This window comes from Daphnia pulicaria, chromosome 4 (assembly GCF_021234035.1).
Source record: "Daphnia pulicaria isolate SC F1-1A chromosome 4, SC_F0-13Bv2, whole genome shotgun sequence".
Taxonomy (NCBI): Eukaryota; Metazoa; Arthropoda; class Branchiopoda; order Diplostraca; family Daphniidae; genus Daphnia; species Daphnia pulicaria.
In genome coordinates, this window is record NC_060916.1 from 6680660 (window position 1) to 6695272 (window position 14613).

Consider the following 14613-nt stretch of genomic DNA (forward strand, 5'->3'; position numbering starts at 1 on the left):
ACCGGCGGGAACCACAAAAATTTGAATTTCGACCGAATTAATAAATACAGTCATGCCTGAAAGTTTCTTGAACAGGCAAATGGCTCTCTATGTTCTCAGTTTAATTTGACGGAAGGGATACTACGGTGCCTACCGTACCCCCAGTATTTTGCGCCTTTTTCTCTTTTTCTTTCGTAGGTAAAGGAAGAGAAGAATATAAAGAAAAAGAGAAAAGGGCGTAAAATATCGGGGGTACGGTAGGCACCGTAGTATCCCTTCCGTCAAATTAAACTGAAAACATAGAGAGCCATTTGCCTGTTCAAGAAACTTTCAGGCATGACTGTATATAAAATGAACAAAAACACCAACAGATTTGAAAATTTTCTCAAACACGTAGTTTAATACGGCGAATTGAAAAAAAAATAAATGAAAATGAAAAGTTTCCCTTTTAACACGCGATAATTCTGCCTAATTTGCAGCCAATCACAGAACGGATGGAAACCCCAGGGACACAATAAACATTTTGGGGCCCATAACCAAGCCTTCAATCTTTCCCAAGGAAGTGAGCAAAGTAGGAGACAATAATAAGGAGTAGTGCAGTACTGTGAGAGCCTTTGTGAGAATCTATACGTCATATGTTCGTATATCATCGTTATTGTCCCCCGCTCCCGCGATTGTAATCGAGATGATTCGTCATTATGCAGGGCATTATCTGACATATTCATGACGTCGAATGGCATGGCGATTACGCGATCGGTCCGAGCGTGCCTTTGTATTCCTCTTCTTCTTCTTCTTCTCTTTCAATTGCATTGAAAATCCTTCATCCCAGCGCTCTTTTGCTGGATGCGCTGCCACTATCACGGACCTTGTGAAACATTCGAATATTCGCTAAACCGCATCGTCTCTCTCTCACTGTAAAGACTCTTTTGGTTATTCCTTTCTTCTTCTTCTCTCCTTGGCTGTGTTTTCTCTCTCTCCCTTTCTCTTCTCTCCACATCTCTCTCTCTCTCTCTTTTGTATACATCTATCCTTTCTCTCTCTTGTCCTTTTAAAGGAAACTCATCCCTGCTGTTGTTGCTGTTGCTATATATTCCCGACGTTCAGCAGCCGCCGCCGCCACCGCCGCCGCCACCGCTGAAGACGCCCAACAAAAATCAATAACTCTCTCTGATTGAGTTTACGAGTCGAGCAGTCTGTAATTGATGGATAGTTGGATTTCTTGAAATTATTCTCCTAACGGGGGCAACACACACACTGGGGGGTTCGTCGGTCATTTGTCAGGTGTTCTCTTTGCTAATCAATAATCAGCAGGCGACGCTTTTTCTATTTTCCTCTCTTTTGAAACCCGTTCAAAACACGACGACGGAGGAAAAGAAAGAGAAAGAAAAGAAGAAGGAAAAAATCAGCCCTTTTTCCTCTCATTATTTCCCGGCCGCTGATTGCTGATACGATTCAGCTGTGAACTAGCGCAGCGTTCTCCGAATCTATAATAGACGTCTCTTATGTCACACCGCCATCACGACGACTGCTGCTGCCTCCTCCTCCTCCTCCTCCTCCCGTTTTCTATATATCATCAGAGCTACACCGCGGCAGCAGAGAACGACTAATGATTTGTTTGTCGAATATTTGCCCACCTCTTTTGGACTGTCAAACGCATCATTCGCTGCGCGCGGGGGGCATCAATGAAAGACACGACGATGGGCAAATCGAGGGAGAAATATCAGCCATAAATAGAGAAACGACAGCAGAATCTCCACTCAAGATGGCCGTTTATAACGTCCGTCCTTCATTTTGGGCAGGAGAAATAGAGGTGTACGTCGCCAGACGGCCCACAATGCCCTGCCCGATAAACGATTCCAGTCGTCCAATAGACAAGACGAGTCTAAACGACAATTTCATTAAGAAAAAGGCGCTCGACATTGGAAGAGAAAAAAAGGAAAGAATAAAAGTTCCTGCGGAGCGGTTGCGTTAGAGGTACACATCTCGTCACCGGTTGTTGCAGACATACCGGGTATGTTGTTATAGCGACAGGATATACCTAGAGCACATCATATATGTTTAGATGTATAAATATAAACGAGACTCTTATGGCTGTGCGCAATATGTTGCTGCCGTATCTGAGCGGCTTGATGCACCAGCCAAACGAGAGACTTTTGGTGCTGTAGTAGTACAGACGCGGCTGCGTCGCAAAACCTGCGCAATCGTTCCATCTTCTCGTGAGTTGGCGTCAAGATCCTACCACCTCCCCTCCTCATTCCCCCACTATAGGCTCTCTTATCCTCACCCCCCATGTTCTCTCTTATAGATGGCGGCCGACACCCCGACGCCCGTCCGCCCGCCCGTCACCTTTTCCTATACCATCCCCCATCGTACGTCTCCTATAGACTGACGGCAACCTGATGATCGCTCTACCAGTCATTCGTTACCCACTCTCGTTGCGCCGTGGATGGCCTCTTCCGATAGTGCTTCCATTACACCAGCATCAGGTAAGACTCAAAACACGGCGCCATTCCTTGCTCTTGAAACCCAATAGCACAAACAACAAAGACGACCAGTATAGTAGATATATTACACGTTTCGACTTTGCGTCTCACACATCTTTCGACAAAAGTTGCCGTATGATGTAAGTTATCAAACTTTTGACAAGCGACACTTAGTCATTCCATTATGTGAGCTGCTGCATTGGAGTACTAGGACCTGATTTTTATTCACTCGCGGGCTTTGTGGCTTCCAAAAGGGAGATTGATGTCGCAATTTCCCCCCCATCATGAAATTAATGGATCTCTCTTTTATTTGCTGCTATAGACGAAAATAGAAAGTTGCGCCATTTATTGATACCTGCTGCTGTGCTGACGGCAGTCTAGAGCTTACAGACTTTTTGTTTAAGTAGTATAGAGCTATAAGGTCTTAAGAGTTGGTGTTTTCTTTCTGGGTGGTCTAATCTTTTGTTTAGGGATGAACATTTGAGGTTATCAGCAAGTCTATTAAAAGAGTCTTAACTGGTTGGCGCCTATAGAGCCTTTTGGAGACGGTCTGCGCTTTAGAACCATTTAACTTTTTTTTCTAGGTAAATGTGACTATTAAGAGTGGATTTGATCACACCTTTTGTTTTATTGCTGATGGCCCACCCCACATGATGGCAGAGGCCATTAGAGTCCTAAAGCAGAGTCAGAGTGAGACCTATAGTCGCCCATAATTCAACCGGTAAGATGGCCCGTAAAGTGACGGGTAGTAGCCGCTATCGATTATTATTGGTGAGTTTATATGGGGACCACACAACAAAGAGAGAGTATGGTGGCGCTATAGCCTCTCCTTTCCATGCCCTTTATGGCTTTTGCCTATTAGGACGACTTGATCCTCATTTGTTTCTCTGGCCGGACTGCTGTTGCTCTTCTGGCAGCAGACGCCGATTTTCCTGGCCGGCCGGACCCGCGTGGGGTCATCGCAAAATCTATTGTTCCGCCAGACTACTGCATATGTATATCTATACATTCTCGTTTCCCTGATTGTAAGCCTTTGTGCAACTATTATAACCGCGACATGCCCGCGAATCGCAATCTAATCTGATAACGCCGAGACTGCGTGACCACTCTGTTATACACGCACTCCAGTTGACTGCTGATTTATTACCTAGACGTCGATAAACCTCTCGTGTATCAGTTCCATCATTGGCAACGTTCCTTTACCTAGAAGTAGACTATATATACGGACAATAATAATCGGCCCCCTGCATTTCAGCAAGGAAAGATATTGCACACACTGTCGTATACATAAACAGCGCTCTGCAAAACGACCTCGATAATTTCTGATCAATTCCCACCGTCGGTGCGTATATAATGACAATATTCATAGTGTTCCTGAAAAACCCATATACTTACTATGTATATGTACACTGCGTCTTGAAGCACACCATTAAACACCGACGGTTGGCAGAGCTGTGCGTATGTTGAACGCATTAATAGGTTATTTATATAACTTAAGGCTTTTTTTCTTTTTTGACTCTTTTTTCTTCTTTTTGGTCACGCTCAGTGCAGATAGACATATACAGCAATATCAATATGTGGTTTACCGCTGCATTATTTCATGTTTGTTGGTTTAAGAGTTAATTTGATGGAAGTGTGCCTCATTCATCTACATTTAAAAATGAATTGATTATTTTGTATAATACTCAAGAACGAATTTAGATTTTCCGTATAAACTGTAGAATTTGCACATTACATTAAAGAGGCTCTGTCTAACGAACTTGACGTTAAACTCGTTAAACTTCATATAAAAGTAGAAAAAATTAAATGTTTGGTAAGCCATAAACCCATAATATTCCTTGGTTTCCGTTGCTATTTTCTGTCTGTGCTGCTGGAGTGCTGTAATAATCGTGAAATCAAAATCACTCACGGTAGCCTGGCAACTCCATCTGAATTTAAGATTGTCGCATGCTAATTATTTTACACAGACTACAATAGAAAGCGGCGAGAGTGAAGCAGCAGCCGCAGGAGCAAGTGTTGAAAGAAGCGGAAGCGAATCGGAAAAAGGCGAGAAGAAGCGGAAGGACCAAGGGGCGTGAGCAACCCAAAAAGTAGTCTGGATGCTGATGATGGACGTCTACTACGCCGTCTGTCGGTTCTGCTGCTGCTGTCCCGACAACAGCGACCACGAGCGCCAGCAAGACTGGCGCCAGCAGAAGAAGGATATCGAGTACGTTCTGCATCAACAAGATATCAACGCCTCATCCGCCCAACAATCCGGCGGCCAAAACCTTTCGGCGTCTCTTCATCCGAACAGCGTCGGTACCCCCACACACAGTGCCAAGTATGTACTGTATTTCCTATTTAACCCAGTAATATGTGCTCGATTCTGATAAGCTATATACACAGCAGAGCTCAGCATCAGCTATATGCTTAGCTATATATTATAAAAACGCGCTATTAACAGTCGTTAAGCATTCTTTGTTGATGCAACTCGTAGCGGGAGACACACACACGCATGTCTCTCTCTCTCTCCCCCTCTAGACTGTATACGCACGTTCGATATTGATTATGATAAATGTTTGACTTTATGGAATCACTCGGTGAGCGTCGACTGCTGCACATTTTCGTTGCCACGTTGAAACAGTTTTTTTTTCTGTTTCTACTTATTTGCCTTTCATTGACTTGAAGCAATTATAATCTGCTGACTTGGAAGAGCAGTCTGAGTCAAAGATCACTTGCAAATTCGTCTTAAATCAATTATTACAATCAATCAAGCGCCAAAATTTCTAGTCGAGGTAGCACTCGAATTGTGTTTCATTAATCTGAAATTTTTCTTGTATGGTCTTATGGGTGAATCAAAAGCACGTTTACACAGAAGATGTACATTTTTGCGCATTTAAATATCAATGCAAAAATATAGCTACTACAGTAATTTAAAAAATATAGCTACTATTAAAAATTTGTTAAAAATATAAGCTACTAGAGGAGTACGTCTTAGACTTGATTTCAAAAACATTTTAAAAGTTAATTGATCGTCATAATCTTTTGATGCAATAGCCGGTAGCTTTCGGCACCCTTTATGCAATTACTGTTAAATCAATTTTGGATATCCCATAACGCTGGGCGATATTATACGCTTGGATGGCGGATGTATGCCAACTAGCAATCTCCTGATGCTATGACGCGAGTGATGAAAGGAAATGATACTAATCTCATCCACTGACTACCATATATTTATAGCCTTTTACTATACTAGACTTGACTCGTTCCATTCTTGTCTGGGTCGTACAGCTGCAAGCAACAAGCGGCCAATAAAATTCAGTCGGCGTGTCGGCAACATGTATATTTTATTGAAATATATTTCGAAATGGTCATTGAAGGTCGTCAGAAGGAGCGACGGCCGGCGGAGCCAACAACGCCACCGCCAGTGCCAACGGCGGAGGCCAGCACGGCGAAGAAGAAAGTCACCTTCTGAAAGAAGTCCGCAGCAGCAGTCTCAAAACGGAAATGTACCGCCAAATTTGGCAGAGACGAGTCCTGTGGTTCGGCCAGACATTACCTTCGTTCGAAAGTCGCAGCACCATCGAATTCTGGAGCGGATGGACCAGCCGCCCGTCCGGCCAGCAGCAATCAGCTCCCGGCGCCAATGGCAGCCATTCGGCCACCACTCCACCTACGAGCTCCACGACCAGGCGCAAAAAGTACCAGTAAGCCTTTTACATTTAGAATATAAGAAAAAAACACATTATAGATATCCCTTTTACTTTTTTTTCCTTCGTGATATGAAATTCATTTTTTGTTAAATGTCATATAATGTGAAAGGTCGTTGAACTTTATGAAAGATTATTCATAATGTACTTGTTATTGATTGATGGCGACAGCTTGACGCCAGAAGTGTCTATAGAGAGTCTCCAGCCGGAATTGTACGCCCAGACGTCGGTCGAGTCGATGGAAGGCGTGTCAATGGACGCCGGGCTCTGCGGCTACGGCGACGTCGACCTCCATTTTGACGGACCCATCGAAGCGACGCCACTAGGACAGATCCACTTCTCGCTCATTTACGACGATCACAAAAAAATCCTCCTGGTCAAAATCGTCGAAGCTTGCCATTTGCCGCTGCCCAAGCCGGCCGTGGTCGTCGCCACCACCGTCGCCGCCCTTCCCGCAAGCGACGCCGGCCAGCAGCAAGAGCAGCAGCAACCGGCCCAGTTGGCGCAGGACTCGTCCTTCACTCCGAGTCGGCACCGCAAGGATCCGCCTCATTCCAACCCGTAAGTTTGAATCATATCATCAGCACTATGCAAAGTCACATATGGCGTACCAGATTATTTGGTATCAAGTGTCGATGTCGGATGGTCGGATCGATTCCGCTCGTTTTGCGCTTTGATTTGATTCATTGAACTCGAGACTGCGTTAATGCCCTCGGCATTCCATCCCATATAACTTTTCACAGCGGATAGATGCTGCTATATATCGATCGAATAAATCATTCCTAGAGACCAGTCGGTACCATGCAGTATGCACCAACAGCTCTACATGTGTACCGTACACAGTGTATACACATTTAGAATAGTCATGCTGTGAATGGTATATTAGTCTAGAGTTAATTTCACTCATGAATTTCTTCGAGAGTGAGAGAGCGAGTTCCTTGGAATCAGCAGCACTCCCATTATGTGAATACCGGATGATAACCCTTGCATCAAATGATTCAACTGGTAGAGGTGAATTGATTCGGCGCTCTAATCTAAAACGGTTTAGATGTTACATCTCGAGCCGTGCAGCTTTTTTTGATAGCCGACAACCAAGTGTGTCACTAATATTGCGAGGCGTTTGGACGTTATTTCGCTCAGAAGTAGACGTGCCATTATTCTTGGCATAATCGTAGAGAAGGTGACAAAGAATATGCGGAATTACCGTGACATTAAGTCAGTATTACATGACGAGAGACTTGACAAGAATACGGAAGGATTCACAAGAAATCGCTGAGCACGCTAATATATATATAATATCAGTGTATAAAGCTCTATAATACGCCGTCATGCAATAAGTCTAGTCGCGGGCTATATAGTTACATCCTACTACTCATACGGCTATTATGTGTGGCCTCTCCTATTTAGCCAATAGAAAGATCGATGTCGGCGGGAGCTTATGCAGTCGCTTCTAGCCACTTATATAGCCCTGCGTCACGTCACATTAACCAATTATATTGACCCGTGCATTATTGATCATCATGTGATGTAGCAGAAGAGGTTTACATCCACGGCTGGATACTATATTAGCCTATATAGGTATAGGCTATAGCAGCAGCCGATTTCCAATGCCATCGCGAAATTTATGACGCTGACGCTGTCTATTAAGTCTTGGAAGTTTCCCCGGAATGAAGGAGATTGGAAGGAGAGATGATCTGTCTGCCTGGCTGTCTATAATATACCATTGCCCGGAGCACGGCGAAACTACGCACTCGTCGCTCACTTGCGATGGAAACTTTGAAACTTTCGGAAGGGTTTCAAAAGGATGAACTGATGTTGAAGCTCATTAGCAGCCGCCGTCTAAAGCGTTAGTCCTGCTCAACGTTGATGAGCTCTTTCTTGTGCGCCATATTCTCATGACGACTAAACAGCAGTGAAAATATCTATGGGGGGGGGGGGGGGGTCTTTGAGTGAGAGTTTGTTCAAAGCACCTTGAAGTGCTATATACCTTGAAAGTATCTGCGTAGATATGTATACGTACATACAGCGGTGATGTGGTGACATACTGATGAGAAACTTGTGCGTCTCACACGGCCGCTGAGCCGCCGTTGCATCACCTTTAATGGCGCCCTACCTTTCCGTTTTCATGCCGAGCTGCTGGAGAGGATTCCCTTTCAATCAAGTTATTTGACACAAGGTAAACAGCGTTGCAAGGCGCGCCTGAGACGCATCTAGAATACACATTATAGACACACAGCCAGCTAGCTAGATCCTACGTATACTAGACCGTAGACGCATCATGAAATTCATAACGCGCGACCAGCATCAGCAATCCGCCCTCGACGGCAATGGCGTATACTGATTCAAAAGGTAGATATCTCTATCTATTCCGGCACGGAGCTTATATCTAGTGGACAGTATATCTATACCGCCGGCAGCTATCGCTAGCTCATCTAGACTCCTTTTCGTCGTTCTCATTTCGAGTCGTTTCTCCTATAAGGAAAGCGTCGCGACTTGGGTGAACTCATTATGTGCTCGGCGTTCATATCTGTTCTCATATTGAAGCAAATATTTGGGTCGAAATATCCACCATATAGTCTCACTCGACCTCTGTGTCTGTCTACACTCTCCGGTGCGCTTAAAAAATGCTGAATCCCGCCCCTCCGGGATCCGTAGTGATTCCGGACGGAATGTTTCCGAAAATTTCTCTGCGCTTGATTCGGTTGATTGAACAAGCGCCACCAATCCATCGACAGCGTCTAATATCCTGTATGCATAGCCTTAGAGCTGATCTTTGGCCCAGCGCAGACAAAAGCGGCGCGTTTTGTTTGCCAACGACGGATCGGAAACTATACACAACAGCACCACACAAAAGAGTTGTAGAGACGATTCATATTCTTATAAAGATGGGTCCAAGGATGGGTCGTAAAAGAGATGAACCTGATGATAAAAAAGAAAAGACAGCAGCAGGCCAGCAGCAGACCTTGTTGTGTATACGTTGTAATCCGGCTGAGGTTTTTATTTTGTCCTTTTGAAAATAATCGCATTGTTTGGGAAGCGATTTAGCTCCAGCCCTGGCGCGCATCTTCTAGACCATTGCGAGCTGCTTCTGTCGGTTGCGGACCGGTCGATATTTCGCTCAAGCTGAGACTCTACTGCTGCTCCTGCCACAGCGCACAAACTCAGCGTTGGCCAAAGCAGTTGGCATTTACAAAAGGCAATGCACATACGAATGGCTGTGTGTCCATGCCTCATTTCTCCCCCCGTCTATTCTCCCTCCCCCCATCTCTTCCGCCGTCTTTATATGTACAACAAATAATAGGAGAACTATAACTCGGGCAATTCTCTCTCCTCTTGTCTTTGTATTATTCTCATCTGGCCCATGCTGCAGCACCTGTACCTTCTTCCCTATATTACATGTCCATGGTCGTTTTCTAATTAGTATAAGTCATCATAATTTGATTATGATTCCGCTTTCGTACTTCCTTCCCCCCGCCCATTTACTTCCCTTTGTTTCTCGGTTTTCCCATTAGTTGTCTTCACTGATATTTCTTCGGTCTCCACACCCCACCATTCCCAGTTATTCATATTTATCCAACCCCTTTTGTTCCGTATAGACTCATAACGTGCTGCTCGAATTTCAGATCGGATACAGTATATCTATATCGAGCTGAAAGACCATTACGAAACTGCAAAAAGGCATTCGTGGGCGATCCGTGGGCAGAGCACAGATCTATGCAGCAGATTGATGCCCTTAAGGTCAACCAACTATACATTTCCCTTTTTTGAACAGAGTGTCAGCCCAAGGGGGTTTGGCAACGAAAGTCATCTTAACGCAAATAAATCCTGCTCCGGTTTTTTCAATGGGAATAACATGAAGTTATTCACTACAAAAAAAAGCATCAAAAACTAGACAATCGCTCCAGTTTATTTGAGCTGCCAACCGCTTGTATTTTGTGCCGCAATTATTTTAAAAGATGATGGCTTCAACATTTTGTTTACTAGATAATGTGGGCAGTTGGGTGAACGTAGCAAAACCGCAGCCAACAAAGGACATGATAGTAGAGAAAAAAGAAAAATAGACGCTGGTCGCCTCTATGGCTCTATCGCAAATTGGCGCTTTATTCCGGAAAGCTCGATTTATTTTTTTCCTTTTTTCGCCAGATACGTTCGTGTGTATTTGTTACCGGATCAACGTGATGGCCGCCAGACACCGGTGCAACGCAAAACCCAAAATCCGGTCTTCAATCACGGTTTCACCTACGAGCTGGCCCACCGAGAAGTGCTGAAGCGAACGCTGATGCTCAAAGTTCAGGATCTGAATCGATCGACCCACCGGCATCACGTCATCGGCCAAGTCCTCCTTCCACTCTCCGATCTCAATCTTATCAAAGGAGTTCACATCTGGAAAAGGATCCGACCCACCGATCAAGTAAGCCTTTATAAACAATATCGTCCGCTCCGGCGTCCAGCAGCACTCAATTCCAGGTAAAGAGAGAGAGAGAGAGTGTATTGCTTTGCCTGTAATCTTTATATAGCGGCATATATAGTAAACAACTTAATTCAGATAAATAATATCCGCTGGCTGGGCTGGTCCAGAAATATCCCGAAAACTCGAAAAAAAAAAGATGTAATCATTTTTCTAATTGGATTTCAAAACGGGGACTTATTTGTTGATAGTTTTATTACTTTTCCATTGTAGCATCCTTTTGCATATGTTAGAAAAGCCACGTCCCGTCACATATTTTCTATGATATAATGGATCGTCTATACAGTTATATACTTACATTGCGTAAGGAATTGGAATGGAAGAAAAATCACACGATTACGTCGGTCAGTCTACAAACGGAATTGAGGTTTTATTCTCTTTTGGGTTTTCTTTTTTTGGGTTTGGAACGATTCGTCTGAAATGTCGGACCATTTCGATCGCTGCGTGTGCAACCGTTATATGACGTCTGAATAGGGCGCTGTGTCAGACAACCAGCAGTCCTGGCTGTACCGTTTGTTTGTGCGTTTCGAATGCTGACGACAGCAAACGGAAACGGCATGGGGTTCTCGATAATAGGCATAGGCTGCTGGGCTACTTTTTATGATGTACATAAATATATAGATGAATGCTGGTTGTACGTATATATTCCGAACGATATATGATTGCGCATCGGAAAATAACGAGCCAATTAAAATTTATTACAATATTGTAGTAATGATCAATTGGAGCGAAGAACTCTTTGGCACAGACTATGTACGTACACAATTTGATCCTGGACCAAGTTTTGTGTCAATTACACCCAAACAAGCTTCTTCATATATCTGTAGCCTACTTTAACAATCCGTTTCCGGTCTGAAGATATGGCAGAATCGAAATTTTACGATAATAATGATGAGCTTGACAGAGTAGCTACTCCCCCCACAGCCCATCAACGTAACTTTAATCTTCATCACCGGCCGAAAGTTGTGTCTGACTTGAGGCACCAAGAAGTTTTCAATTTATTGCAGATTTAGTTAAGAGACTAGATAACAAGCAAAAAGTGGCGACAAAGTAAAATGATACATTTCCATTTGTGCACTAATCTATTTTCTGACTATTTTCTTTGCTGTGAAAATGGATCACTACAGTGTACCGTTTGAATCTATTTATTTATGCATCGTATACAGGATTCGCATTCTCCCGAATTAGGAGAGATTCTTGTCTCACTGACGTACCTCCCCTCCGCCCGAAGACTCAACTTGGACCTGCTCCGAGGAAAACAACTTTTACAAACCAATTTCGGAGGCTCCGGTAAGTTAGTTGTTGGTTACATTGTCCACTACGATGGGCTCTATAACAATTAGTATAGTTGTGCAGAAAGCGCCAACAATGGTAGATGTAAGATATCGCTTCAAACTCTGCAACAGTGTGCTTCCTCAAGGCTATATACTATGTAGCTGGCATATATCTAACTCTTATAATATCGATCAAGGACTTAACATTTACCAGCACTTTGAGGCTGATGACGACAAAGTTCAACTGAGTACCCCGGCAGGACGTCTTCATAGTGTTGCGTACAAGTGCCCTTTTCTGAGTATAAACGTCCGTACATCCCAAGCCCTTTATACATGGACCCAATGATTCTTTACAATGTTTGTCGAATCATTTCGGTCTCTTCCCTGGAATCAAATCTCATAGGAATATATAAGTTGACGTAAAGAATCCACACGCAGGTGGAGGCATGAAATCTTGAGATGGTATATCAAGCAATCATAAGCACTGATTTGATTATTTCCTTCCGGCTGTGGGCTATCTCCGACTTAAAATTCTTTTAAAGCTGAAATATTCTTAAAAGCCGTTTCGACCTGCAAGTTCTAAATCACTGCATACTGTCCCCTCTAATTCAATGCCTCTCGCACAAGTTTCACCTTTATCAAATAGCTTAACGGCTATTGAATTAATATAAGAAGAGTATAAGGGCGATATAGCTATCGGTTTTTGGAAGATCCGCTTATACCATTCCACCCAAAATGCTTGAACGAGCAGACTGAAAATTTGTGACAAGAATGTTTGATTCTTCACTCGTTCGCGCCCATCGATTACTTAGTTTATACGCCTACCTACTTATTACGGTTTCATGGCCTCTTCGTTCAGTGTTATACTTGCAAACTTTATCCAGTGAGAATTAATTGATTCGTCGAAAGAGTGTCCCCACAAACCAAATCGATCGACCGTACGTATTTGCTTACCTAAATTGTTTTGATACTTTTAGAATCTGACGAAATATTATTTAAAAAATCGATACCTGCCTACTCAAGCCATTATTTTATTATTGAAGTTACACAATTTATAGTTTCATTTCTGGGAAATCAACGAACTTTCAGCGGCAAATTCTATTACTAAAATTGTATTGTTATTATTCAACACTGAACTTACCTATTCGCATTTATCCGCAAATTAAATTTGGAACGCCAGATTTGTTTGGTGGAAAGTAATCACATATCAATCGAAAAAAAAAACTAATGAAATTAGCTAACGAAAAATGGATCGAGGCATTTCTCGATAATTAAATACACACACAATAGGTTTGTTCAACATTTTTTCGATCTATACACATCTCAATTTCTAAACATGAAAAGATTTTTCTTCCTCTTTCCTGAAAATTTCAGAGCAGAATATTATGCGTCAGTTGGAGAACTGAATTAGCTTTCTGATTCGCTAGTCCTATTTTCTATAGACCAGCACCAACCTATATCCCAATTGTCAAATATAATATTAACTAAAGAACTTGTTGAGTTGACATGCAACTCTTCGAACCCGCTATTCTTCATTCACTATTCACTATTCGTCTTTCTGCTTGTTGCTATATTGTCATGTGTCCGTATTTATAAGACAATCTTCGACCTTTTGACTCCTATTTTTTTCAATTTCACCAGTGCCGTATGTCAGGGTCTCTCTCGTGGTGGCTGGCAAGCATATCAAGACGAAAAAATCATCTCGCAAGAGAAACACCATCGATCCTGTCTGGGGCGAAACAATCAGGTACATGCATTTATTTTTCACGATGCATTTAATAAGATTTTTTAAATATTGGTTTTTTGGCCATACCCCATGAAAAGTTTCAATGTTGCGGCAGCCGAGTTGCCTGAATCTAGCTTGGTAGTCAGCGTTTGGGATTTCAATGGTGGAATTGCAAAGGATGATTTCATCGGAAGGATCGTCCTATCGGCCAAAGAGCCATCAGGTATTAGTTGCATTCAATCATCTCCGCAGAGACTAGCGCGAGCTGTGGCGCAGCTCGTTCAATTTGCGCTCTGCTTATATTCCTTTTGATATATTCTCTATCTTGCCTTGCCTTCGTCTTCTTCTTCTCTTCCCAGAACTCCCTCAGAGCCTCATATACCGCTACTCTGTCCCTTAATACTGATACAATCTTTCTTTTCAACTCATTGGCTTGGTCGCTACTCTGCTGCGTTATCCCCGGCAACTTGGACGCTCTCTCTCCCTCACACACGCACGCACACCTACACAAATCAATACGTCTTATATAGGCGAAGAAGAGATGAGTCACTGGAATTGCATCTTGAGCGACGACCGGAGTTCGACTGCATATTGGCACACGCTCCGTTCGCGAGAAGAATGCGATCAGGTTCGTTTGTATTTGGTTCACGCGAGCCGTTTCGCTCTTTTCAGTCATCTTGTGTTGCAGCTATTTCTCTCTCCAACCGGCTTGAATTGATTTGATTTTCTCCTTGGCTATATTTTAGATTTCTCCGGCGTCGGTGACCGTTTGCTGAAACACCTTGCAAGAACGAAATTAATAAATGAATAAGAAGAAGACAAATTTGCAAAACAAAATAATGACTCGAAAGAAATAAAATAAAAGTCGTCGCTGATGTGCTGGCTTTTCGGCGCGCCAAATATAAATGCGCAGCAGTGATTCGCTGTTATTACGTCGGTTCAAGAAACTCCCTCTGGTCCATACCAGTCCTTCCCTGTTTCCTTGATATAT

At 43.2% G+C, this 14613-nt stretch overlaps 1 protein-coding gene across 2 annotated transcripts; it reads left to right on the forward strand.

Moving 5' to 3' along the window:
- Nucleotides 1–2361: 2361 nt before the first annotated feature.
- Nucleotides 2362–14565, forward strand: LOC124335749 (synaptotagmin-17-like). 2 transcript variants are annotated; one of them, XM_046789185.1, is made up of 10 exons: nucleotides 2362–2465; nucleotides 4430–4785; nucleotides 5825–6151; nucleotides 6326–6715; nucleotides 10298–10565; nucleotides 11789–11912; nucleotides 13538–13643; nucleotides 13721–13845; nucleotides 14153–14250; nucleotides 14369–14565. In XM_046789185.1, exons 2-10 carry the CDS (start codon nucleotides 4562–4564, stop codon nucleotides 14396–14398), a joined length of 1692 nt encoding a protein of 563 aa, XP_046645141.1. In that variant the 5' UTR covers nucleotides 2362–2465; nucleotides 4430–4561; the 3' UTR covers nucleotides 14399–14565. The 2 variants fall into 2 exon arrangements, with proteins under 2 accessions (XP_046645141.1, XP_046645142.1); XM_046789186.1 differs by having other exon boundaries at nucleotides 5825–6145.
- Nucleotides 14566–14613: the final 48 nt, after the last annotated feature.